Source organism: Oncorhynchus masou, chromosome 15 (assembly GCF_036934945.1).
Source record: "Oncorhynchus masou masou isolate Uvic2021 chromosome 15, UVic_Omas_1.1, whole genome shotgun sequence".
Taxonomy (NCBI): Eukaryota; Metazoa; Chordata; class Actinopteri; order Salmoniformes; family Salmonidae; genus Oncorhynchus; species Oncorhynchus masou.
The window spans coordinates 32,273,423-32,300,849 of NC_088226.1; the positions used below are offsets into that span (position 1 = coordinate 32,273,423).

The following is a 27,427-nucleotide window of genomic DNA, read 5'->3' on the forward strand; positions in this document are numbered from 1 at the left end:
CGATGAAGGGTAGCAAAAAATGTCTACAGCATTGAAGGTCCCCAAGAACACAGTGGCCGCCATCATTCTTAAATGGAAGAAGTTTGGATCCACTAAGACTCTTTGTAGAACTGGCCGCCCGGCCAACCTGAGCAATCTGGGGAGAAGGGCCTTCATCAGGGAGTTGACCAAGAACCTGATGGTCACTCTGACAGAGCTCTAGAATTCCTCAGTGGAGATGGGAGGACCTTCTAGAAAGACAACCATCTCTGCAGCACTCAACCAATCATGCCTTTATAGCAGTGGCCAGACGGAAAATCGCATGTTATTGGTCACATACACATGGTTAGAATGTTATTGCGAGCGTAGCGAAATGCTTGTGCTTCTAGTTCCGACAGTACAGCAATATCTAACGTAATCTATTTGTTATATTTGATTTCACCTATTCACCCTCTAGTAACCTTTGTAATAAAAATGCATATCCTTCAGTACAACACAGAACATATTTTTAATGTTATTGTTTTATAAAAAGCTATATTAAGAAAAGTAAGTATTAGCTTTATAGGTCAAGGTCATTGCTTTTTATGTGGCCAAGAAACATTTAACAGGCAGTTCATGTATGAAATCTATCCTTTATCACGCTTTTGTCCTACGGCACAGCAAAGGTTTCATGTCACCCATTATGCTGAATGACAGTAGCTTTGTTATCCCAGATTTGATATATGAATACTGAATATTATCATTTTAAACTATATTATGGCCTTTTAATCTTGGGGATAGTGAGACGCTAGCGTCTCAAGTGGCCAATAGCCTCGGGAAATGCATAGCGCCAAATTCAAATAAAACGCAATAAAACTCAAACTTTCATTAAATCACACATGCAGGGTACTCAATTAAAGCTGCACTCGTTGTGAATCCAGCCAACATGTCAGATTTTAAAAATGCTTTTCGGCGAAAGCATGAGAAGCTATTATCTGATAGCATGCACCCACCTGAACCAGTTGTAAACAAAAGAATTAGCGTAGCAGGCGCTACACAAAACACTGAAATAAAATATAAAACATGCATTACCTTTGACGAGCTTCTTTGTTGGCACTCCAATATGTCCCATAAACATCACAATTGGTCCTTTTTTTCCGATTTAATTCCATCCATGTATACCCAAAATGTCCATTTATAAATCAGGTTTGATCCGGAAAAAAAACAGCTTTCCAAAACACAACGTCAATATAAAACATTTCAAAAGTTGACTACAAACTTTGCCAAAATATTTCAAACTACTTTTTAAACGTTAATAATCAATCAACTTGTAGACGAGGCAATCTGTATTCAATAGAGCAAGTAAACAAAACATGCACCATTTTCCCTCTTGAGGAACTATTAACAGTGTAACGTTGTTCCAGGATGTGCCTCTACTTCGTTGCACCAATGATTAACTCCAACCCAATTCCAAAGACTCGTGACATCATGTGGAAGTCATAGGAACTGTAAAATGGTCGCTATCAAATTTCCCTTGGCAAAGACAACTGAGGGAACGGTCAGAGGGGGAAAAAAATAATCTGAACCGGTTTTCCTCTGGGTTTTGCCTGCTACATAAGTTCTGTTATAGTCACAGACATGATTGAACCAGTTTTAGAAACTTCAGTGTTTTCTATCCACATCTACTAATCATATGCATATAATATATTCCTGGCATGATTAGCAGGAAGTTGAAATTGTGCATGCTATTTATCCAAAAGTGGAAATGCTGCCCCCTATCCTTAATTAAGGTATTTCAAGGCACATTAACTTTATATGCCATTGGAGAGAGCTGCATGGCACAGACAAAAGATTAACGCAGATTCAGTTGCTAGGGAAGAAAGACTAGCCAGAAGAAAAGCAAGGTATTGTTTTCATGGTTTCATGCTACTGTCAGCAACAGAATAAGAAATAAAGCTGGGTGGATAACAACCTCTTAGAGATCGGGCTACTTTTTTCAACATTCTGTTAAAAATCGTGCAACATTTCAACGTCCTGCTACTCATGTCAGGAATATAGTATATGCATATGATTAGTATGTGTGCATAGAAAACACTGAAGTTTCTAGAACTGGTTCAATGGTGTCTGTGACTATAACAGAACGAGTTCCGTGGTCAAAATCGCAAGGAAACCTGATCACAAAATCGACAAAGAAAAAATCCATCCGCCTGTCTCGGTATTGTCTATGGCTTGCCATAAATGATAGGACTGGGCTTGCAATTCCTACAGCTTCCACACGATGTCGCCAGTGTTGTGATTACCAGGGCCCTTTATCCTTGGTCAGATCACTGAATAGCACATCCTGTCTTCAGGTGTGCACCCGGAAAAAATGTCCGTGAGAAAATGGACTTCGTTTTGAAAACTTCTATCTATTGAATGCAGATCGCTCCGTGATCAATTTGATAGTTTATTAACGTTTACTAATACCTAAAGTTGGATTACAGAAGTAGTGTGAAGTGTTTTGTCAAAGTTTATAGGCAACTTTTTTAATAAAATAAAAAACGTTGCGTTTAAAAAGTGTTTTTCCTGGATCTGACGGTCTTCATAAATGGACATTTTGGGTATACAAGGATGGAATTAATCGGAAAAAAAGACCCAATTGTGATGTCTATGGGACATATTGGAGTGCCAACAAAGAAGCTCGTCAAAGGTAATGAATGTTTTATATTTTATTTCTGCGTTTTGTGTAGCGCCGGCTACGCTAATTCCTTTGTTTACGTCCCCTTCTGGTATTTCGGGGTGTTGCATGCTATCAGATAATAGCTTCTCATGCTTTCGCCGAAAAGCATTTTACAAATCTGACTCGTTGGCTAGATTCACAACGAGTGTAGCTTGAATTGAGTACCCTGCATGTGAGTTGTAATGAACGTTTGAGTTTTAACGAGTGCTATTAGCATTTGGCGTAGCGCATTTGCATTTATTGTTGGCAAGGTGGGGCGGTTGCGTCTCGGATGGGCCAGAGAGGTTAACCTTTTTGGCACAGGCGTTCCGCTCGCGACCCACCGCGACAACATCTGGTGAAATTGCAGTGCGCCAAATTCAAAATACAGATAGTCATAAACATTCATAAAAATACAAGTTTTATACATCGGCTTAAAGATTAACTTGTTAACTTCTTATGGTATAGGTGATGGTTGCGTCCCACTTGGGAAAAAAACAGGGAAAATGCAGCGTGGCAAATTCAAAAAATGATATAAAAATCAAACTTTCATTAAATCACACATGTAAGATACTCTATTAAAGCTACACTCGTGAATCCAGCCAACATGTCAGATTTTTAAAAGCTTTTTGGCGAAAGAAAATGAAGCTATTATCTGATAGCACAATGTCAACAAAGAGTAGCATATTTCAACCCTGCAGGCGCTACACAAAACGGTGAAATTAAACATGCATTACCTTTGAGGAGCTTCTTTTGTTGGCACTCCCAATATGTCCCATAGACATCACAATTGGTCCTTTTTTTCGATTAATTCCGTCCAAATGTCCATTTATTTGACGCGTTTGATCCAGAAAGAAACAGCTGCCAAAAAACGCAACTACAAAACATTTCAGAAATTGCCTATAAACCTTGTCAAAATATTTCAAACTACTGTTGTAATACAACTTTAGGTATTTTAAAACGTTAATAATCGATCAATTTGTTAATGGGGCTATCTGTGTTCAATACAGGAAGTAAACAAACCATGCTCCTTTTTACATCTTGCGCAACTCTCATTAGTGTAACGTTGTTCCAGGATGTGCTGCTTCTTCATTGCACAAATGAATAACCTCAACCAAATTCCAAAGACTGGTGATATCCAGTGGAAGCGGTAGGAACTGTCGACAGGTATGAAATATCTCTTGGCAAAGACAACTCAGGGAACAAAACAATATAATAAAAATCTGAACTGTTAGTCCTCGGGGTTTTGCCTGCTACATAAGTTCTGTTATACTCACATACATGATTCAAACAGTTTTAGAAACTTCAGTGTTTCCACATTCAATTGAAAACTACCCAGATCAACAACAAAAAATCCCATTCCTTGATGGATTTTCCTCAGGTTTTTGCCTGCCATATCTGTTACTGTTAGTCACAGACATTATTTTAACAGTTTAGAATACATTAGTGTTTTTATTTTTTCTCCCCCCAATTTCGTGGTATCCAATCGTTTTAGTAGCTACTATCTTGTCTCATCGCTACAACTCCCGTACGGGCTCGGGAGAGACGAAGGTTGAAAGTCATGCGTCCTCCGATACACAAACCAACTGCTTCTTAACACAGCGCGCATCCATCCCGGAAGCCAGCCGTTCCAATGTGTCGGAGGAAACACCGTGCACCTGGCAACCTTGGTTAGCGCGCTCGGCCCGCCTCGGGAGACGAGGACATCCTTTCTGGCCAAGCCCTCCCTAACCCGGACGGCGCTAGGACAATTGTGCGTCGCCCCACGGACCTCCCGGTCGCGGCCGGTTACGACAGAGCCTGGGCTCGTACCCAGAGTCTCTGTTGGCACAGCTTGTGCTGCAGTACAGCGCCCTTAACCACTGTGCCACCTGGGAGGACCTACATTAGTGTTTTCTATCCAAATCTACCAATTATATGCATATCCTAACTTCTGGGCCTGAGTAACAGGCAGTTTATTTTGGGCACGCTTCTCATCCAGATGTCAAAATACCTCCCCAAGCCATAAAGTTTTAACAGTAAGTTGAACTATTACACTAGTTAATGTTTTATTGCACTGCGGTTGAAGTGTGATAGATTACATTAGTTAATATGATATTACACACAATTATGGTTTAAAAATGGATTATGAATTATATTAATAGCTGCTTCGCATTTGGGGCACTTTATGAAAAATCGAGACTGTTCAAGTTTGGATTGAAGTAGTTTGATGGGCATTTTATGTAGCTATTTTGTGTAGGTATCTTGCCATTGCACTTGTGTACCTGCATTGAATCGAAATTGACTAGTTAGCCTAAAATTAGACTACTAATAACATTCAATGGATGCGACTCTTATTCTCTGCCAGTGTCATAACTATTAATTTAATCCTCTGTGAATGAAATTGTACGTTGTGTGAGTTAAACTATGTTGCATAGTAAAACCCATGTTCTTCATGTGTGGCATATGGGTCATTTCTCTCTCTAGTATGGAACCATTCTAAGTTCTGCTAGCCCGCACATTATAAACATCTTATCCTGTTTTTTACATATTGTATTGTATAACAAAATAAATAGCAAAAAGAAAAATACAGTCACTGCTACTATAATGGTTCATAGGATCATTATTGTTATTGCTGAAGGAATCACATTTAGTCAATATTTGTGGGCCGTAGTGATGTCATTCAGGGTAAGAAAATATTGTCATAGTGTAACACCAGTATTTTATATTAAAATTCATTAACTTTCCATAAATTCAAAAATATTTTTCAGTGTAAGGCAGGAAGTTTATGTAAAAGACCAACAAATTTTGAGTTGTACTTGTGACACATCAAATATGTTTTTCAAAATAAAATGTCATTTTTTTTCTGGGTAGTTATTTCTGCCATCTAAGCATGGATATATAACCTTGTGATTATGAAAAATTGGCTTTTTAAAAAACAACATTTTACTAGGGTACATTCATATGAATTATTGGCTTTAATTCTTGAATAAAACTAATGGCATTGGTGACACTCCAATGAACATAAAGCCTTTTAGGGAATTGTAATTGCTGTTTTATTTTTTTGCTACTTTGAAAACCTTATGTCTTTGACCATATAAACTCAGCAAAAAAGAAACGTCTTTGCACACTGTCAACTGCGTTTATTTTCAGCAATCTTTAACTTCTTGAAACTCCCCATCCCGGATCCGGGATCGTGACTAAAGCCTCAGGCTCATTAGCATAACGCAACGTTAACGATTTCTGAAAATCGCAAAAAATTAAAATAATGCGTTTGCTCTCAAGCTTAGCCTTTTCTTAACAACACTGTCATCTCAGATTTTCAAAATATGCTTTTGAACCATAGAAATTGACTAATTTGTGTAAGAGTATGCAAAGCTAGCATAGCATTTTGTGTAGCATGTAGCACGCAACATTTTCACAAAAACCAGATAACCAAATAAATAAAATCATTTACCTTTGAAGAGCTTCTGATGTTTTCAATGAGGAGGCTCTCAGTCACATACCAAATGCGCGGTGTTTCCTGAAAGCGTCTGTGTAGGAGAAATCGTTCCGTTTTCTACATTGCGTCTGGCTACCGAAACGAACCGAAAATGCAGTCACCTACAACGTAAAACTTTTTCCGGATTAACTACATAATATCGACCGAAACATGGCAAACGTTGTTTGGAATCAGTCCTCAAGGTGTTTTTTCACATATCTCTTCATTGACATGCAGTTCGTGGAAGCTTGCTTTACTCTCTGTATCGTATGGAAAAATACTGGCAGGTGACTTTTGCGCACCAATTTCGGCGCAGGACACCGGGCGGACACGTGGTAAATGTGGTCTCTTATGGTCAATCTTCCAATGATCTGCCTACAAATACGTCACAATGCTGCAGACACCTTGGGGAAACGACAGAAAGGGTTGACTCATTCCTCTTGCGTTCACAGCCATATAAGGAGACCATGGAAAACAGAGCCTCAAAAATCCTTGTCATTTCCTGGATGCCATCTCATCTTGGTTTTGCCTGAAGCTCACGTTATAGGGCACGCACAGAGAAGATCTTTGTATTTCTGGACACGTCAGAGTGTTTTCTTTCGAACAGTAGCAATTATATGCATAGTCGAGCATCTTTTTGTGACAATATCTTGTTTAAAACGGGAACGTTTTTCATCCAAAAATGAAATTGCGCCCCTAGAGTTTCAACAGGTTAACATGTGTAAATATTTGTATAAACATAAGATTCAACAACTGAGACAAACTGAACAAGTCCCACAGACATGTGACGAACAGAAATTGAATAATTTAAAAATAAGATTGTTGTGCTTCTGGGATCTTTTATTATGGCTCATAAAACTTGGTACCAAAGCTTTACATATTGTGTTTTTTATTTTTGTTCAGTATAAATTATAGCACCTCTGAAGAATGGTCTCTCTGGTTTTAGCCCTGACCTCTGATCTAACTCCTCTGTAGGTGTGTGGTCATGAGTTGATGGCTCACCGTGCCGTGCTGGCCTGCTGTAGCCCCTACCTGTTTGAGATCTTCAACAGCGACATCGAACCTCACGGCGTGTCCCACGTCACCTTCGATGACCTTGACCCAGAGGCTGTGGAGATCCTGCTTAACTACGCCTACACTGCCCAGTAAGTGCCATGACCTCTACCCTCTAACTCCTAAACTATGCCTACGCTGCCCAGTGAGTACATCTTCTAAGACATGCATTGTGCAATGAGTCCTAGGCTTTGTTAGATGTCCTTCAACTTTCACCACTTTACGTAAGTTTTTTTTTAATTTTTTTACCTCGTGCTTTGGCCTGAATGTCCTTATTTTGGTAAGGATCAGAATATAAATAATTTTGACTGAATGAGTTGTAACTTCCAGAGCTTTTAGTTGTAAAACAATAACTTGAAAATGTACTTAAATGCCATAATTTTGACTTTCATTATAACCTTGTTTACAAGGTGTATGTGTGTAAATAAAATAAAACTTATCCATATCACAATGGCGCACTTGACAATTGAGAACTGTTGACAATAAAGAAAGGAAATTTCTGAATTTGTTTAGTATTTGATGTAAATAACTGAGGAGAATGCATGAAGAATAGTCTGGTTTCTTTATTTACCTTTTAACAGCAGAATTCCAGTGTTTTAACATTTGAAATGTTATAGACACTGATATTTTCTCAAAATGATGTAATGGACTGTAGATTATACCATGGGCCATTGCCTCTGAAGCGTAACACAGCAAGTAATAATAAGTATTACTTACTGTGTTTGGCCTCTGCGACTCAGCCTATAGTCGGCCCTGTATATTATCGTGGTATTCTGCAATAGACGGCAAACAAGGTAAAGGCCAAGATGGGCCACCATGCAAACAGGCTGTTCTGGTCCTGAATCTTCTGTTTCCCTATTGAAAACATTACAACAACGATAAAGCAAATTTAGATGCATTATGTATGCCTTTTTGTTTTTAAGAAAGTAGCCTACAGACGTGTGAAAGTTTGCTACTTTCAGGGTGCAACTCTAGCTCCAACTGACAGGTCGAATACCATGTGCCTTTGTTTTTTAAAGGGGTAAGGGGGTGGGCTCTAGACCATCCTATTAGCCATTCCAACTGTGTAATTTCATAATCAATTTTGTTTCCTAACACCTGTCAGGCATGCGTACAACTCCTGTATGTGTTTGTCTGACGAACTAATGGTTCTGTCTTGCAGGTTGAAGGCAGACAAGGAGTTGGTTAAGGATGTCTACACTGCAGCCAAAAGGCTAAAGATGGAACGAGTAAAGCAGGTAGGATCTTCTGTTTTCAACTACTGATATGCAATACTGTATGTTTAAATGCAGTCCCAATGTTAAGATGTTTAAACTTCTCTCCTCTCTGATTGGTCAGATCTGTGGCAACTACCTGCTGTCGAAGATGGAATCCCATAGTGCCATCTCCTTTCGTAACTTTTCCAGCTGCATGGGAGACGGCCGCATGCTCTCCAAGATCGACATCTACATCCAAGAACACCTGCTGGAGGTCTCTGAGCAGGAGGACTTCTTCAAACTCCCCCGCCTCAAAGTAAGCCTTCCCTGAGCAATGTTCTACTGCAACCTTAATGGGGCAGTGCAGTTTAACACGACTTTTCAGGTTGTCATTATGACATTTTTGGCCGATATCTGATATTTTCCTTGTAAAAAATGATTTAAACGACACCGATATAAAAACATGTTATGACTTTTAACCTCTCTGGGATAATCGGGACGGTAGCGTCCCACCCCCCAACAGCCAGTGTGGACGCCAAGTTCAAAACAACAAATCTCATAATTAAAATTCCTCAAGCATACAAGTATTTTACACCATTTTAAAGATAATTCTCGTTAATCCAGCCACAGTGTGATTTCAAAAAGGCTTTACAGCGAAAGCACCACAAACGATTGTTAGGTCACCACCAAGTCACAGAAAACACAGCCATTTTTCCAGCCAAAGAGTGGAGTCACAAAAAGCAGAAATATAGGTAAAATTAATCACTAACCTTTGATCTTCATCAGATGACAGTCATAGGACTTCATGTTACACAATACATGCATGTTTTGTTCGCTGAAGTGCATATTTATATCCAAAAATCTCATTTTACATTAGCGTGTTATGTTCAGTAGTTCCAAAACATGCGGTGATTTTGCAGAGCCACATCAATTCACAGAAATACTCATAATAAACATTGATAAAAGATACAACTATTATACATGGAACTTTAGATAAACTTCTCCATAACTTGGCGCACCCATCCCGTTAGCGGGATCATTTTCTCAACATCCGCTGAATTGCAGAGCGCCAAATTAAATTACTAAAAATATTAAATTTTCATAAAATCACAAGTGCAATATAGCAAAACACAGCTTGTTGTTAATCCACATGGCGCGTCAGATTTCAAAAAAGCTTTTCGGCGAAAGCTATCCAAAGTAGATTGGTCACGGAAGTCAGAAAAGCAATTTAATGAATTGCTTACCTTTGATCTTTGGATGTTTGAACTCATGAGACTCTCAGTTACACAATAAATGTTCCTTTTGTTCCATAAAGTTTCTTTCAGAAATCCACAGGCTCGAGCGGTCACGACGGGCCAGACAAATTCCAAATACTATCCGTAAAGTTCGTAGAAACATGTCAAACGTTTTTATAATCAATCCCAGGTTGTTTTTACAATAAATAATCGATAATATTTCAACCGGACCGTAGCTTTTTCAATAGGAGTGAGAGAATATCTGCTCCAAGCTGCTCGCGCATGCAAAACTCTGCTGGCACCCAGCCATCCACTGACGCGATGTGATCTTTCTTGCTCAGTTTCAGGCTTTTATTCTGAAAAATGTCTAAAGACTGAAGCCATAGGAAAAGGAATCTGGTTGATATCTCTTTAAATGGGGGGAAGGCATGCAATGGAATAGAGGTTTCAGGAAAAACAGCACTTCCTGGTCGGCTTTTCCTCAGGTTTTTGCCTGCAAGATCAGTTCTGTTATACTCAAAGACTATTTTGACAGTTTTGGGAACTTTTGTGTTTTCTATCCTAATCTGATAATTATATGCATATTCTGGGCCTGAGAAACGGGCAGTTTCATTTTCATCAAAATACTGCCCCCTACACTCAAGAGGTTAATGCAACCGTGGTGTCAGATTTCAAAAAACACTTTACGGAAAAAGCACACCATGCAATAATCTGAGTATGGCGCTCAAGAGACCAAAACAGCCAAAGAGATATCCGCCATGTTGTGTAGTCAACATTAGTCAGCAATAGCATTATAAATATTCACTGACCTTTGATCATCTTCATCAGAATACACCCCCAGGAATCCCAGTTCCACAATAAATGTTCGGTAAAGTTAATAATTTATGTCCAAATACCTTCCTTAGAGTGTTTGGTAAACAAATCAAAACACGCATGCAAGGTCAGACAAAAAGTCCAAAAAGTTATATTACAGGTCGTAGAAACATGTCAAACTAAGTATAGAATCAATCTTTAGGATGTTTTTAGCATAAATCTTCAATAATGTTCCAACCGGAGAATTCGGTCACGAGCTCATAGCAATCTGCCAGACACCTGGCTCAATCCCCTCTCATTCGGCCCCACTTCACAGCAGAAGCATCAAACAACGTTCTAAAGACTGTTGACATCTAGTGTAAGCCTTATGAATAGCGTTAGGAATATCTTCAATAGGGAATGAGTTGGAAAAACGACCAACTTCAGATTTCCCACTTCCTGGTTGGATTTTTTTCTCTGGGTTTCTCCTGCCATATGAGTTCTGTTATACTCAGACATCATTCAAACAGTTTTAGAAAACACTGAAGTTTCTATCAAAATATACTAATTATATGCTTATTCTAGCTTTTATGGCTGAGTAGCAGGCAGTTTACTCTGGGCACCTTATTCATCCAAGCTACTCAAAACTGCCAGTCACCAAGAAGTTAGTGTTCGAGTACAGTTAAATAGTTAACACTCACACGGACGTAGTGCAAGAGGCGTCACTACAGTCCCTGGTTCAAATCAAGGCTGTATCACATCTGGCCGTGATTGGGAGTCCCATAGGGCGGTGCACAATTGGCCCAGCATCGCCCAGGCCGTCATTGTAAATAATTGTTCTTAAATTTAACTAGGCAAGTAAGTTAAGGTTACACACACAAAGGGTTATTTTGTTGCCATTTACTCCCCCTGAACAAGGCAGTTAACCCACTTGTTCCTAGGCCGACATTGAAAATAAGAATTTGTTCTTACGCCTAGTTAAATGAAGGTAAAATAAATTACCAGTAAAACATAATCAAAACCTATTTATTTCACTTACTTGCTGTTTCATTCTCAACCAGGATTTCTATGGAATGCCGTTTGGGTCTTCGCGTGTCAAAAAAAAGATGCATGTCTAATAACACGATTTGACCAATCAGAACCTGAATATGACTGCACGTCAAATAATTTAACACTTTCATTCATTTTTTATGTAGTTATTACACTCACTCATATTTCATGTCACAACAATTCATCTATACATATGCTATGATGCTGGTAAAGTTGGCTTGTGCACCGACAGTGCTGGTCATTAAAAAAAACTAGCTAGCTCATGGATGCAAACAATGTAGTTCTTGTAGTTCTTCCCCTAAAAGCAAAATAACATCTGTTTCAGTATCTTTAGTTGGCTAGCTAACTATATAGCTAGGTGTCATCTAAAATAACCCTAATTTACAAGACAGTTATTTTATTAATGGTGGTCGGACCCATCTATGTGAAGCTAGCCACAATAAGGATTTACCACAATAGGGACTTTGTGGTTAGCCTTTAAAATAAATGTATGGAATGATTCTACTATTTGTATTTATTTGCATCACTGTCAATGACATTATTTTGATGGCAAACTGCAAATTCCACTATTGTGGCTAATCCTTAATGTGGCTAATCCTTAATGTGGCTATCTTCACAACCCGGTCCGGTTAAGCCTCACTAGCCAGATGAAGCTAGCTTGCTGCTTATAAAGTTAGCTTAACAGAGTTAAGTTGCTGACTAGCTATTCATTTTCATGAACTGAAGTTCAATTTCAGTAGGCAAACATCAAGTGGCAACTTAGTTAATACTTACTCACAAGGATTCCTAAATCATTGCTGAGAATAATGAAAATGATTGCAGTTTCTACTGGTCATTGTTTTCAGGCTGGTTATATTGGGGCTAACTAGGTACCAAGCTAAAGCTAGCTACCCCTGAATTTGCGGTCGAACAAATTATGTTTTATTACTAATGCGGTATTGTAAACACATCGTTCGTGGCCAGTGTTTGCTTGTTTGCAAACTGTTTTGAAATGCTTTGACAGTGCTACTGTATCTTTGACACGCAAAGACCCAAACTGCATTCCATAGCATGTATCTCGTGACACTTACTGTGTAACTACGATAGGGCAACATCTGGGGAAAATGGCGCACTTGGTATTGTGTACCGGTGCTCGACCAGTCGGCGAAAGCCAACATCACCCACGACAGAGAACGGTGGAATGTCAAGGACAATGAATTCCATTATCTTGGCTTTAATGGATTTCGCCTTTTGAGTTGTCCCACTGAAATGTTCTTACTCTTTCAAATGACTGCTCGATCTACACAGCAGACATTGTGGGCTAGGTTAGAAATTCTGTGTTGCGCATGTAGCGCAAAATTTGACCCAACTGGTTATTTATGGCCTTCAAATACACTTAGTTGCATTATTACTTTTGTGCTACAGAATTCACCAGTTACTGGTTTTGATTGAATAGTCTTTTTTGTCTCCAGTTAAGGTAGAACGCGTCATAACCCTAGCTAGGCTATGATGGTTCAATAAGGAATCAATGTCTTGTGATTTAGGATTCGACCCTAGCCATGGTTGATCCTAGCACCTCTTCTGACTGGTCTCCTCTTATCTGTCTCTACAGTTAGAAGTAATGCTGGAAGACAGCTTGAGCCTGCCCAGCAATGGCAAGCTCTACTCCAAGGTGCTTAACTGGGTCCAGCGCAGACTGTGGGAGAATGGAGACCAACTGGATAGACTGATGGAGGAGGTCAGTACCGTAGCTGGAGACTAGCTTGCACTCATCTGCCCCATATGCATCCCTCCCCTCCTTTCTGTGCTTTCCTCTAACAAGTTAAGGCACTGTTCACAACTCAACGTGGCATGATGTCATTTCACACACTGTTAGGACTGTTTGTTTTTTCGTTCTTTTTTTAAGTGTTAAGTTATGCAGTACAGTGTACCTGGCCATACTGCAAACTAGAGGTGAGCAGAGACACAGCCCTGTGGCTGTTCGCTCTTTGATATTTATGTTTTAGTGAACAGTTGGTTAAACCCACATTATTGACTTTTGGTCTCTTTCGCATTGAAACAGTGAGTGAGCAGGTCTTTGACTCTGTTCTGTCTCACCGATGCCCTTCTCTTTCTGAGCAGGACTATGTGTGCGCATCAATTGTGCGTGTGTCAGTGAGCGCTCCAGTTCTAATGACTTCCTCCCCGTTGATTTCTCTGTCCTCCAGGTTTATTAACAGCAGCAGGAGACGACTGAAGAGCCAAGACTGAGCCACCAGGGTAATGAGTCAGAGAGCGAGAAACAGGGAGAGAAAAAGAGGGAGGAGAGAAGCACCTCCCTCTCTCTACAGCCGGATATTCAGCCGGATTGATCATCCGGATATACAAAATTACATGCAGTAGAGTACTCAAAGAAACCCATATCCACTGAACAGTACATCTGCTTAGCACATAACCATGATTACCCCAACCACCCCACCCCCCTGAGACTCGATACACCCCTCATAATTCACTGATCTAACCCCTTATTTTGGAACCGCATTTAATATGAACCATATTTATCCAAATCAGTGATTGCACAGTACATTTTAAGAGCGTTGTCCTTTAACGTGGGCAAGAGCAGAATGACGGCCATTTAAACCACCTTTTGAAATGCTTCTCTGCTCAAGCATATTCCACACACAATCTAAATGCCCACATCATAATCCAATCACTTATTTCAACAGATTTATGACTACTTGACTATTTTTGACTTCTTGTATGAAACATCAATGTATGTTGAAGCTTTGCCTTCACCTGCTGTATGAAAGCATACCTCATGGTTTTACATCAGGAAACTGCAGTGCCTTTTTTTAACGTTTTCCTATTATAATTATAATGACCGATTTCAGCCAGCCAGCCAGTAGCGTGGTTTCTGGTTTCCAAGCAGCCTGTGAGGTCATGCGGACTGAAGACGTTTCCAAATGTTGCGTATTTACCAAACCCAGACTCCTCCTTTTTTAGATCTTATGGAGAGAGGGCAGCACAGAAGCAGGAACTGCTGATTTTGTGTGGACCCCTACATGTCCTGTAACCACCTCTGTTCGTTCTGTGTGTCTATGTTGATAAAGAAGCATTGGCTCCTACCAATGACAACAGATCAGCCTTCCTCCCTCACTGTCCTCCTTCCTCCCTCACTTTCTTGTTGCCCGGGATGCTGCTGTGTTGCCATGGAGACAGCCTGCCACATGGGTGATGTCGCTGTGTGTCTTGCAGGTGCAAACGTTGTACTACTCAGCCGACCACAAGCTGCTCGATGGCGCACTCATCATTGAGGAACATGGGATGTTTGGGGTTGGTGCGGAGGAGGACCACATGCAGTTGGTTCAGGTACACAACCCACCCCTACCTGGACCTTTCCTGGGCCTACCCGAGTGTCGCTTGGCCCAACTTGGCTTTTATCCCACCTTATGTAGCCTGGCAACAAGGCAAACAATTAGTTTGTAGAACCTTGTGTTACTACAGACCTGCTTGCTTAGCTCATGTTGCATATCAGACTGGTTCTCAGATCAGTCTTTTGGCGATTGGGTCGTGATTACTACCTTTTTGTGTGTGTTGTCTCAGTATGTAGCTGCTTCTGCATTTGTAAAAGTCTTCCCATTGTCTGTGCTGTCTTTCAGCTTGTTCAGATGGTTTAAAATTTGTTGTAGGCTGGTTTGAAACATTTCAGGGGGACTGGCACTGCTAAAAGAATGTGCTTGGATATATTTCTATAAACTCAGGTTTAGTCCATTTTCAGGCCAGATTGTGGAGTGTGTGCTCTGCAGCCAGCTGGTGTATTAGGCAGTGGTGGGATGATGTGGCTGTTGCCTCTGGCTGGGCTTCTGTAGCTGCTTTCTGCTCTTGCAGAAGAAGCCCCCCCGTGAGAACAGCAACACCCAGAGACAGCCGAGCTCCGGCAGCTCTTCACCCTCCGGCTTGGCCTCCAACACACCCAAACCCTGCAGGAGAGAGTGGAAGTACATCGCTTCCGAGAAGACCACCAGTAAGTGAATGTGTCGAAGAATGTTTGAAGCCTTGAATGTCAAGGAGTGGGTGTATAGCATAAGAATGTGTATGAATAGCCTAATGTTTAAGATAATAACATTTTTTTTATTTAGTTATTAACATCACCTCCGCTCATACATCACCTCCCTCCTTCTCCATCTCTCTTCCAGACAACACCTACCTGTGTCTGGCCGTACTGGACGGGGTGTTGTGTGTGATCTTCCTGCATGGACGCAACTCTCCCCAGATATCTCCCTCTGCCACACCATGTCTGATGAAGAGCCTGAGCTTTGAGGCTCAGTCTGAGGAGCTGGAGGAACACCCGCTGACCTCCATGCACTACGCCCGCTCTGGCCTGGGCACTGCCACCCTGCACGGCAGGCTCATCGCTGCAGGTATGCAGGGTTAACCAACCAATGGGCCTCTCTATCTGGAGACTGGCACTGACAGGTCTCAAGTCTTAGATTGTCCAAATCAACCTTTTCCTGTTACTGACCTTGTATGTTCCCTCCAGGAGGGTATAACCGGGAGGAGTGCCTAAGGACTGTGGAGTGTTACGACCCCAAAGAGGACCTCTGGACATTTACTTCTCCCATGCGGACTGCCAGGGCTCGCTTCCAGATGGCTGTGCTCATGGTACAACACACCCCTGTCCTTTGAACCCGCATTTCCTATGATTGACAGGTGCCTGTCTGACCCTGACTGATCAATAGTTTTCTGACTTAAACCTGCCTCTTTGTCTCCTCTGATCTCTTAGGGTCAGCTGTATGTGATGGGTGGCTCCAACGGTCACTCAGACGAGCTGAGCTGTGGGGAAACCTACGATCCCCACACTGACACGTGGGCTCAGGTGGCAGAGCTCCGGACCAATCGCTGCAACGCAGGTGTCTGCTCGTTGAACAATAAGCTGTTTGTGGTGGGAGGGTCAGACCCCTGTGGGCAGAAAGGACTGAAGAACTGTGATGCTTTTGACCCTGTGACCAAGACCTGGAACAACTGTGCCCCCCTCAACATCAGTACGTACCAATACCACACATACACTTCCCTACGTATTTATTTGAATTTGGCTTTATACCCCAGCAATTGCTTTGAGATCAAATATTTTGATGCGACAGTACAGAATGTCACGATTATTTGAGGGGTTTTCCACATTAATGTAGAAGTGTTCAGAAACATTCTGTTCTTATTTACAATAAGTGACTCAAAAATGACAAATGATTTTCCATTCATTGGGCACAACATAATTCGAAACTAAAAATAAACCCAACAAGTTTGAAGAGTCACAATCTTAGTCATTGCATGCTAGCAAAATGGGACACAATACTAAACTTTTGACTAAATCGAATACACAAAGTACATTTGTCAAAGTACTTGACACCTTAAAATGGGCGGACTAGATGCATAAAGTGCATTCATTTCTAAACGGTAAAACAGATATGTATTAAAATGCCCTCACGTAAAATGCTAAATTCTTTACTGTCACCTCAATATAAAACATTTTATATCAAATCCCAAATGCTGGAGTATAAAGCAAAATTAAAAGTTTTAGCTTCATTGTTCAAATACGATTGTACTGTACACATGCTGTACCAATATCACACACACACACACACACACTGAGCAAAAAGGGTTCCAGATTATACCAAAAAGGGTTTCTTTGGTCTGTCACAGGACTGAATGCTTTAGTATGGTGCTTATTTACAGTGCATTCAGGAAGGTATTCAGACACTTGAATTTTTCCACATTTTGTTCGGTTACAGCCTTATTCTGAAATGGATGAAATTGGGATTTTTCCCTCATCTATCTACACACAATACCCCATAATGACAAAATAAAAACAGGTTTAGACATTTTTGCAAATTTATAGAAACTGAAATATCACAAGTGTTCAGACCCTTTACTCAGTACTTTGTTGAAGCATCTTTAGCAGTCATTACAGCCTCAAGTGTTCTTGGGTATGATGCTTGACACCTGTATTTGGGGAGGTTCACCTACTCTTCTCTGTAGATCCTCTTAAGCTCTGTCAGGTTGGATGGGTAGCGTCGCTGCACAGCTATTTTCAGGTCTCTCCAGCGATGTTCGATCGGGTTCAAGTCTGTGCTCTGGCTGGGACACGCAAGCTCTACGGAGCTCTACAGACAAATCATTAGACCTCATGGCTTGGTTTTTGCTCTGACATGCACTGTCAACTGTGGGACCTTATATAGACAAGTGTATGCGTTTCCAAATCATGTCCATCATGGTCGTGACCAAGATGGCGTAGCAGTAAGACGTGTCATGTCCCTTGTCCCGTGTATATTTCGTCTTTTTTCGTTTTTACATATTTTTTTCTTCGCATATCTTTTAAAACATTTTGCTAAACCTCAGCTTCCAAATACTCTCCTTCAATCCGCCTCACCCAATGTAGCTATTTTTCTTTTTTTCCTAAAGTATTTAGTATTTATATTCGGAACCGGAACCCTTCAACTGAAGCTAGCCAGCTAACTACCAGCTATGCTAGCGGTCTTCAGCTAACCGGTCATCAGCTAACCTTTAGCACGAAAAGCTCACGCGACTCTAACCAGAGCATAACGGACCTATTTATTTTTTATCCCCGGATTCCCGCCGCAAACGGAACATGGATCTTCACAACTAGTTATTTAGCTAAACCGCAACCCCGGACGATTACTGCTGGCTAGCGCTTCCACCCACCTAGCCTGAAGCTAGCCCCGCCAGAGCACCTGTGCTACCTCCGTAGGATACTCCTGGGCTACAATACCTACCACCGTAGCATACTCCTGGGCTACAATTACCCGGACCCACGACCGGTCTATCGATGTCACCGCATGAAGAGGAATAAACAGACTCACCCCATCGCGACGTCCCCCAAAGGCTAACTCTCTAGCCCTTGCTATCCCCTTGCTTGCTATTTCGGCCTGCTAACTGCTACCTTGTTTAGCCCCGGCCTACTAACTGTTAGCTTGTTAGCACAGGCCTGCTAACCGTCTGAATCGCCTCGTCCCAAACACTCACTGGACCCATATTTACTCTCTTTCCGATTTTTGATTTATTTATACCTTCCAGTTACCTGCCTCGCCCAATGTGATACGGAATCGCTATTATTTTTAATTTTTAGAACACACTCAAGAACCTCCAGAAGCTAACTAGCTACAAGCTATTTAGTCATTGTTAGTTTTTTTTAACCTGGATAACACTCACTAATCCAGCTTCCCTGCCCCCTGGACTCTGATCACTTGGCTACATAGCTGATGCACGCAGGACTGTCAATTAATCACGGTACCTCATTCTGCTTGTTTATGTTTTATCTGTCGGCCCCGTTGTCAACGCCATTTTACCTGCTGTTATTGTGCTAGCTGATTAGCTGTTGTCTCACCTACTGTTTAAGCTAGCTTTCCCAATTCAACACCTGTGATTACTGTATGCCTCGCTGTATGTCTCTCTCAAATGTCAATATGCCTTGTATACTGTTGTTCAGGTTAGTTATCATTGTTTTAGTTCACAATGGAGCGCCTAGTTCCACTCCTCATACCCCTGATACCTCCTTTGTCCCACCTCCCACACATGCGGTGACCTCACCCATTACAACTAGCATGTCCAGAGATACAACTTCTCTCACCATCACCCAGTGCCTGGGCTTACCTCCGCTGTACCCGCACCCCACCATACCCCTGTCTGCGCATTATGCCCTGAATATATTCTACCATGCCCAGAAACCTGCTCCTCTTATTCTCTGTCCCCAATGCTCTAGGCGACCAGTTTTGATAGCCTTTAGCCGCACCCTCATACTACTCCTTCTCTGTTCCGCGGGTGATGTGGAGGTAAACCCAAGCCCTGCATGTCCCCAGGCACCCTCATTTGTTGACTTCTGTGATCGAAAAAGCCTTGGTTTCATGCATGTCAACATCAGAAGCCTCCTCCCTAAGTTTGTTTTACTCACCGCTTTAGCACACTCTGCTAACCCTGATGTCCTTGCCGTGTCTGAGTCCTGGCTCAGGAAGGCCACCAAAAATTCAGAGATTTCCATACCCAACTATAACATCTTCCGTCAAGATAGAACTGCCAAAGGGGGAGGAGTTGCAGTCTACTGCAGAGATAGCCTGCAAAGTAATGTCATACTTTCCAGGTCCATACCCAAACAGTTCGAACTACTAATTTTGAAAATTACTCTCTCCAGAAATAAGTCTCTCACTGTTGCCGCCTGCTACCGACCCCCCTCAGCTCCCAGCTGTGCCCTGGACACCATTTGTGAATTGATTGCCCCCCATCTAGCTTCAGAGTTTGTTCTGTTAGGTGACCTAAAGTGGGATATGCTTAACACCCCGGCAGTCCTACAATCTAAACTAGATGCCCTCAATCTCACACAAATCATCAAGGAACCCACCAGGTACAACCCTAACTCTGTAAACAAGGGCACCCTCATAGACGATGTCATCCTGACCAACTGGCCCTCCAGATACACCTCCGCTGTCTTCAACCAGGATCTCAGCGATCACTGCCTCATTGCCTGTATCCGCTACGGAGCCGCAGTCAAACGACCACCCCTCATCACTGTCAAACGCTCCCTAAAACACTTCTGTGAGCAGGCCTTCCTAATCGACCTGGCCCGGGTATCCTGGAAGGACATTGACCTCATCCCGTCAGTTGAGGATGCCTGGTCATTCTTTTTAAAAGTAACTTCCTCACCATTTTAGATAAGCATGCTCCATTCAAAAAAATGCAGAACCAAGAACAGATACAGCCCTTGGTTCACTCCAGACCTGACTGCCCTCGACCAGCACAAAAACATCCTGTGGCGGACTGCAATAGCATCGAATAGTCCCCGCGATATGCAACTGTTCAGGGAAGTCAGGAACCAATACACGCAGTCAGTCAGGAAAGCTAAGGCCAGCTTCTTCAGGCAGAAGTTTGCATCCTGTAGCTCCAACTCCAAAAAGTTCTGGGACACTGAAGTCCATGGAGAACAAGAGCACCTCCTCCCAGCTGCCCACTCTCCTGGCCATTCTGCACTAGGTAACACGGTCACCACTAAATCTACACGATATCAAAAATCTATGATTATCGAAAACTTCAACAAGCATTTCTCAACGACTGGCCATGCCTTCCGCAGATGCTACTCCAACCTCGGGACCAACAGCTCATCGCCCTCTATTTTGAACCGCAGCTTCTCGCCCAAGCCCTGTTCAACCCAGGTTCTCCTTTACCCAAATCCAGATAGACCCAAACTGTTACTTCTTTCCATGTTCTGAAAGATGCTGCAAAACCTGGACCTGTACAAATCAGCTGGTCCCAACATCGCACTGCTACCTCTCCTCTTCCACTATCATCAATGGACCCTCCTCAATTTCTGCAACTCTCTATGTCCCCTATCCAGGCCGCGGTCATCCCCTGCTCCGTGGCAACCCCTCACAGAACAGATTAACGCTCCACACCTGCGGCCTGTTCACCATGGAGTTCCCTGTCTCCTCTCTTTCATCCAAGCATCGTCTGAGATCCCTGCAAGGATTTTGAAAAGAAAGCATGGAGTCATCCCCCTCTTCACAACTCCTGTGGGGAGACAACAACCTGCTTGACCCAAACTGACCTTCTCCCTTCCTCAGACCTATATCCGTCCTCCTCCCTCCAGAGCGCTCCTGCCCCCTGCCTATCTCCAGGCACTCATCTCCTCTCTTTTCCTGTTGACCTGGGCTCTTCAAAAGCCAAGTCAACAAACATGGGTCACTGACCATCTCGAATCCCACCTGTCCCACCTTCTCCGCTGTGCAATCTGGTTTCCGCCTCCTCAACCATCTCCACCTCTCCTAGACCTACCCTAATCCGGTCACGCCCACGCTTGTGCACCTCAGCCACACTCAAGGTACTCAACGATATCATAACCGCCATCGATAAAAGACAGTACTGAGCTTCTGCAGCCGACATATCAGGGTTGACGGATCGACCTTGCCAAGTGCTTTCCCGGGGAAGGACTGCCCTTACCCATGTCTCTGTCAATCACCATATTCTTAGGTTCGGCAGAGAAGCTCCTCTCAGGTAGTCATCTCCCCCTCGGTTTTTCGGATGACTCCACAAGGCAGGCAGCCCCTTGCCTGGTTCACCAATTCCACTACCTTTGCAGACAGAGTTCAGCTGTGTCAGTCTCCAATCGGCAAGGGCATGTTCATGTCCTGGTCCTACCTGGCAGTCCTGATTCAGCCTCTCAAAATGGGCCCCTTTCTGGTGCCACAGGGGGTTAAACCTTCTTGGGCCGATCCTTCTCGGAAACCCCCCTTAATGATTTTCTCTGTTCCCTATATATCAATGATGCATTCTTGCTCTTGCTGCTGGGCGATGTCCCTGATCCACCTCTGCACCTCAGCTCGAAAGGACCATACACCATTCTATATACTTCCGGCTTGATCGACCGTCACCTATTCTTATGCAGACTCTTCTCCCAGACACTGCCTATCTAACAGAGTTCTCCAAACGAGCTTCAATGCTTGTTCTCATACAACACTCCACCTTCCGTGGCCTCCTTGGACACTGCTCTTAAACGCTCTAAACGTTCCAGGTTTGCTCTACAACATGTCCTCCTCACACAGGAAGCGGCGAGGTCCTAGTAAAACCAAATGCATGCTTTTCAACCGATCGCTGCCTGCACCCGCATGCCCGACGAGCATCACCACCCTGGACGGTTCCGACCTTGAATATGTGGACACCTATAAGTACCTAGGTGTCTGGCACTATTGTAGACTGTAAACTCTCCTTCCAGACTCATATCAAACATCTCCAATCGAAAATCAAATCAAGAGTCGGCTTTCTATTCCGCAACAAAGCCTCCTTCACTGCCTTGCCTCACGCCGCCAAACTTACCCTAGTAAAACTGACTATCCTACCGATCCTCGACTTCGGCGATGTCATCTACAAAATTGCCTCCAACACTCTACTCAGCAAACTGTAAACTCTCCTTCCAGATCTTGCAGTTTATCACAGTGCCATCCGTTTTGTCACTAAAGCACCTTATACCACCCACCACTGCGACTTGTATGCTCTAGTCGGCTGGCCCTCTCTACATATTCGTCGCCAGACCCACTGGCTCCAGGTCATCTACAAGTCCATGCTAGGTAAAGCTCCGCCTTATCTCAGTTCACTGGTCACGATGGCAACACCCATCCGTAGCACGCGCTCCAGCAGGTGTAGCTCACTGATCATCCCTAAAGCCAACACCTCATTTGGCCGCCTTTCGTTCCAGTACTCTGCTACCTGTGACTGGAACGAATTGCAAAAATCCCTGAATTTGGAGACTTTTATCTCCCTCACCAACTTCAAACATGTGCTATCTGAGCAGCTAACCGATCGCTGCAGCTGTACATAGTCTATTGGTAAATAGCCCACCCATTTTCACCTACCTCATCCCCACACTGTTTTTATTTATTTACTTTTCTGCTCTTTTGCACACCAGTATCTCTACCTGTACATGACCATCTGATCATTTATCACTCCAGTGCTAATCTGCAAAATTGTAATTATTCGCCTACCTCCTCATGCCTTTTGCACACAATGTATATAGACTCGCCTTTTTTTGTACTGTGTTATTGACTTGTTAATTGTTTACTCCATGTGTAACTCTGTGTTGTCTGTTCACACTGCTAAGCTTTATCTTGGCCAGGTCGCAGTTGCAAATGAGAACTTGTTCTCAACTAGCCTACCTGGTTAAATAAAGGTGAAATAAAATAAAAAATAAAAAGGACATTGAGAATTGTCCACAAGCCACTCCTACGCTGTCTTGGCTGTGTGCTTAGGGTCGTGGTCCTGTTGGAAGGTTAACCTCTGGGATATGTGGGACACTAGCCTCCCACCTGGCCAAAAGCCAAGGAAAATGCCAACTTAAAATAAATTAATATAAAAAAAAATCTAACTTTCATTAAATCACACATGTAAGATAGCAAATTGAAGCTACACTTGTTGTGAATCCAGCCGACATGTCAGATTTCAAAAAAGCTATTCGGCGAAAGCAAACAATGCTATTATCTGAGGATGGCACCATATTAAACAAAAAGAGAAAGCATATTTCAACCCCGCAGGCACGACACAAATATATATTCATGCCTTTGACAAGCTTCTTTTGTTGGCACTCCAATATGTCCCATAAACATCACAAATGGTCTCTTTGTTAGATTTAATTCCGTCGATTATATATCCTAAATGTCCATTTATTTGTCGCGTTTGATCCAGAAAACCACTGGTTCCAACTTGCTCAACATGACTACAAAATATCTCAAAAGTTACCTGTAAATTTTGCCAAAACATTTCAAGCTACTTTTGTAATACAACTTCAGGTATTTTTTTTAACATAAATAATTGATACAATTGAAGACTGGATGATCTGTGTTCAATACAGGAATAAAACAAACTGCAAACTCCAAGTGGACCGCCATGTTCTACTGAGGAGTGGCTTCCGTCTAGCCACTCAACCATAAAAGCCTGATGGTGAAGTGTTGCAGAGATGGTTGTCCTTCTGGAAGGGTCTCCCATCTCCACAGAGGAACTCTGGAGCTCTGTCAGAGTGACCATCCGGTTCTTGGTCACCTCCCTGACCAAAGCCATTTTCCCCTGTTTGCTTGGTTTGGCCGGGCGACCATCTCTAAGAAGAGTCTTGGAAGACGTTTAGAACCGCCATTTAAGAATGATGGAAGGCCACTGATCTTGAGAACCTTCAATGCTGCAGCAATGTTTTGATACCCTTCCCCAGATCTATGCCCCGACACAATCCTGTCTCGGAGCTCTACAGACAAATCATTAGACCTCATGGCTTGGTTTTTGCTCTGACATGCACTGTCAACTGTGGGACCTTATATAGACAAGTGTATGCGTTTCCAAATCCTGTCCAATCAACCACATGTGGACTACAATCAAGTTGTAGAAACATCTCAAGGATGATCAATGGAAACAGTATGCACCTGAGCTAAATTGAGTCTCATAGCAAAGGGTTTGAATACTTATGTAAATAAAGTATTTGTTTTTTATTTCTAATACATTTGTAAAAACCTGTTTTTGCTTTGTCATTGTGCGGTATTGTGTGTAGATTGCTGAGGGAAATAATGTATTTCATCCATTTTAGAATAAGGATGTAATGTAACAAAATGTGGAAAAGGGGAGGGGCAGAATGCTTTCAGTACCAGTCAAAAGTTGAGACCTACTCATTCAAGGGTTTTTCTTCGTTTGTACTATTTTCTGCATTATAGAATAATAGTGAAGACAGCAAAACTATGAAATAAAACACGTAAGTCTAAAAGTGTTAAATCAAAATATATTTTAGATTCTTCAAAGTAACCACCCTTTGCCTTGATGACAGCTTTGTACACTCTTGGCATTCTCTCAACCAGCTTCACCTGGAATGCTTTTCCAACCGTCTTGAAGCAGTTCCCACATATACTGAGCACTTGTTGGCTGCTTTTCCTTCACTCTGTGGTCCAACTCATCCAAAGCCATCTCAATTGGGTCGAGGTTGGGTGATTGTGGTGGCCAGGTCATCTCATACAGCACTCCATTATTTATTTAATCTATTTTAGAATATGGTTGAAATGTAACAAATTGTGGAAAAAGTGAAGGGGTTTGAATACTTTCTGATTTTGCTGTATCGCATATACTGTATTCGTGAAGAACTGGAACAGCTTTGAGGTCTGTGAAAAGTGACTAATGTGCAGTGTTAACTCTCTGTGGTCTCCTAGAGAGGCACCAGGCTGCGGTATGTGAGCTGGATGGCTTCATGTACGTGATTGGAGGTGCTGAGTCGTGGAACTGCCTGAACACAGTGGAGCGCTACAACCCTGAGAATAACACTTGGACCCTTATCGCCCCCATGAACGTAGCTCGCAGGGGGGCTGGGGTGGCCGTCTACAATGGTAAGAGACTACTCCATAGAAATGAAATATTCCAATTCTATGGCCTGCTCTAAACGGGGGTGGGCTCGAGAGGATTACCATGTATTGGGTAATCAGTTTGGTGTAGGAATGCAGGTTTCTATGGTTGCAATCTTGGAATTTGGCAGAAATGTCCAAATCATTACTCCTCATAAAATCTGATTTGTGCTGACCCTTTGCTCTTTCTTTCTCTGCTCTCTCATCTCCTTCTCTTCCCCTCTCAAGGGAAGCTCTTAGTGGTTGGTGGGTTCGATGGCTCCCATGCACTGCGCTGCGTAGAGGTGTATGACCCAGTCTCTAACACGTGGAGGATGCTGGGTAGCATGACCGTGGCACGGAGCAATGCGGGTGTGGCTGCGCTGGGTGACGTCATCTGCGCCGTGGGCGGCTTTGATGGAAACAACTTCCTGAACACGCTCGAGGTGTACGACCCTGAGACGGACGAGTGGAGTGACTGCGCCGAGGCTCTCTCCTCTTCCGTCTGAGGGTCAGGGGTTAAGGGGCTGTTATATGGGGGGGGGGGTCTCAAACTAACATGCGTAGTGCTTTTAATTGTGTTTTGTGATTTTCTGTACGTGAGCGGGAGGGACGGGAATAATTTTTGGAGGGTTGCCTAAAGCAACATCAAGCCTTTGCATATTGCATACAATGTTTTTCGTGCTGTATATATTTAGATTGCTTTTTTTATTTTTTTTTATTAAGAATGCCAACATCTTTAATACATTTTTGTGCAATTGAGTTTCTTGGAAAGTTGTGTGTATTGTTTTCTGAGGGTTTACAGAGAAACACCTACTGTTTTGGTCACCAAGACTACCTTGGACTTACTGAATAGGCGACAGTACTGGAAAGTGATTCTGAATATTTTTTTCCATTTTGAAATGTCATTTTAGCTCACACATTTAAATATCTGCAATTTTGAAGCCTTATTCAAAGAAAGAGGGTAATTCCCATGGCATTTTTGTGTAGTTTAGACTGAAGCTGGATTGCTTGATAAATCTTTAATGCCCTTTTTATATTTTTATACACTGCTGATTTACCAATAGAGGAAGTAGTGGACGCACATGTCTGAGTCATCAAACGAAACCAGTGCCAGTTTAGTAACGTGTAACACACACGCTAACCAACTCTTTTGTTGCTGCATTTTGACTAATCTACTATTATGGAGATGCTGTTGTTGTGTTGAGCGTTTTTTGAAAGGGGTTCAGACATTTGGCTTCGATTTTCTTTTGTGAGTTTAGAATGATTCAATTGGACAGTGCTGCATCACATTTGTAACAAGCTGATACTTCTTAACTAATAAACCATTTCAACCTGACTGTTTGTCCTCTTTTTAGTTTTCCAGTTCAATACAGTACTAGAACTAAGAGTCAGGTTTGACTGGTTTGTTAAAGTGGAGTGACTTGCTGTCTTTGAGGTAGCATTGGGAAATTTCCACCCCGGTGTTCTAATGAAATAACCTGATTTATACACATTCTATAAACCTTCCACCAATTGGATGTTGCAAGTCACTATTTTTCCACCAGGACACAATTACTGTCCCCGAATATAGCATTTCTCTCCCTTGCTTCTCTCCACGAGCAGACATGTATGGCAGCATGGTCTATGCAGCCGAATTCTGATCCTTTGCCTAATTGGCAAAATATCTGATCTGATTGGTCAATAGACCAATTTGTGGAAGAATATCAGAATTGGGCTGCGCAGCCATAGCTGCTCTACCAGTTTCCACTGGAACCAGATTACCTACCTCCCTAATGGCTGGATTCAATCCGTATTGCGGAAGAGCAGCATAAAAAAATTAAGAATTTCCGATTGAGCTGACATGTTTAGAGAGTGCAGTCTCCGCGACCGTGGGAACAATGTCTTAATTGTCAATTGCGCTATAAAGCTACAGCTTGAACAGAGCCGTAAATCCTTTCTCTGTTCCTATTAGGGTGTAATTTGAAGGATTACACAAAATGCAGTTTGCCTGCAGAGCAGGGAGGGAAGGATAGAGGGACCCAGTCAGTCTGGGTCACATTATCTCTAGAGGTGGGTGAATGACGCAACACCTGAGCTGTACATGCAATCCCTTGAACTACCCTGACATTGGCTACCTTACCTAACAC

The 27,427-nt window shown here is 42.4% G+C and overlaps 1 protein-coding gene across 1 annotated transcript in view; it reads left to right on the plus strand.

The window, feature by feature from the left end:
- Window positions 1-26,637, plus strand: part of LOC135556151 (influenza virus NS1A-binding protein homolog A-like) — a 39,254-nt gene extending 12,617 nt beyond the window's left edge. The window contains exons 4-14 of the mRNA XM_064989114.1: window positions 7,092-7,261; window positions 8,332-8,407; window positions 8,508-8,681; window positions 13,034-13,159; window positions 14,656-14,769; window positions 15,289-15,424; window positions 15,597-15,821; window positions 15,941-16,062; window positions 16,184-16,442; window positions 25,131-25,304; window positions 25,548-26,637. Of these exons, the coding sequence (XP_064845186.1) occupies window positions 7,092-7,261; window positions 8,332-8,407; window positions 8,508-8,681; window positions 13,034-13,159; window positions 14,656-14,769; window positions 15,289-15,424; window positions 15,597-15,821; window positions 15,941-16,062; window positions 16,184-16,442; window positions 25,131-25,304; window positions 25,548-25,807 (1,836 nt within the window). The 3' untranslated portion in view covers window positions 25,808-26,637. The remainder of the gene's footprint in view (window positions 1-7,091; window positions 7,262-8,331; window positions 8,408-8,507; window positions 8,682-13,033; window positions 13,160-14,655; window positions 14,770-15,288; window positions 15,425-15,596; window positions 15,822-15,940; window positions 16,063-16,183; window positions 16,443-25,130; window positions 25,305-25,547) is intronic.
- Window positions 26,638-27,427: the final 790 nt, after the last annotated feature.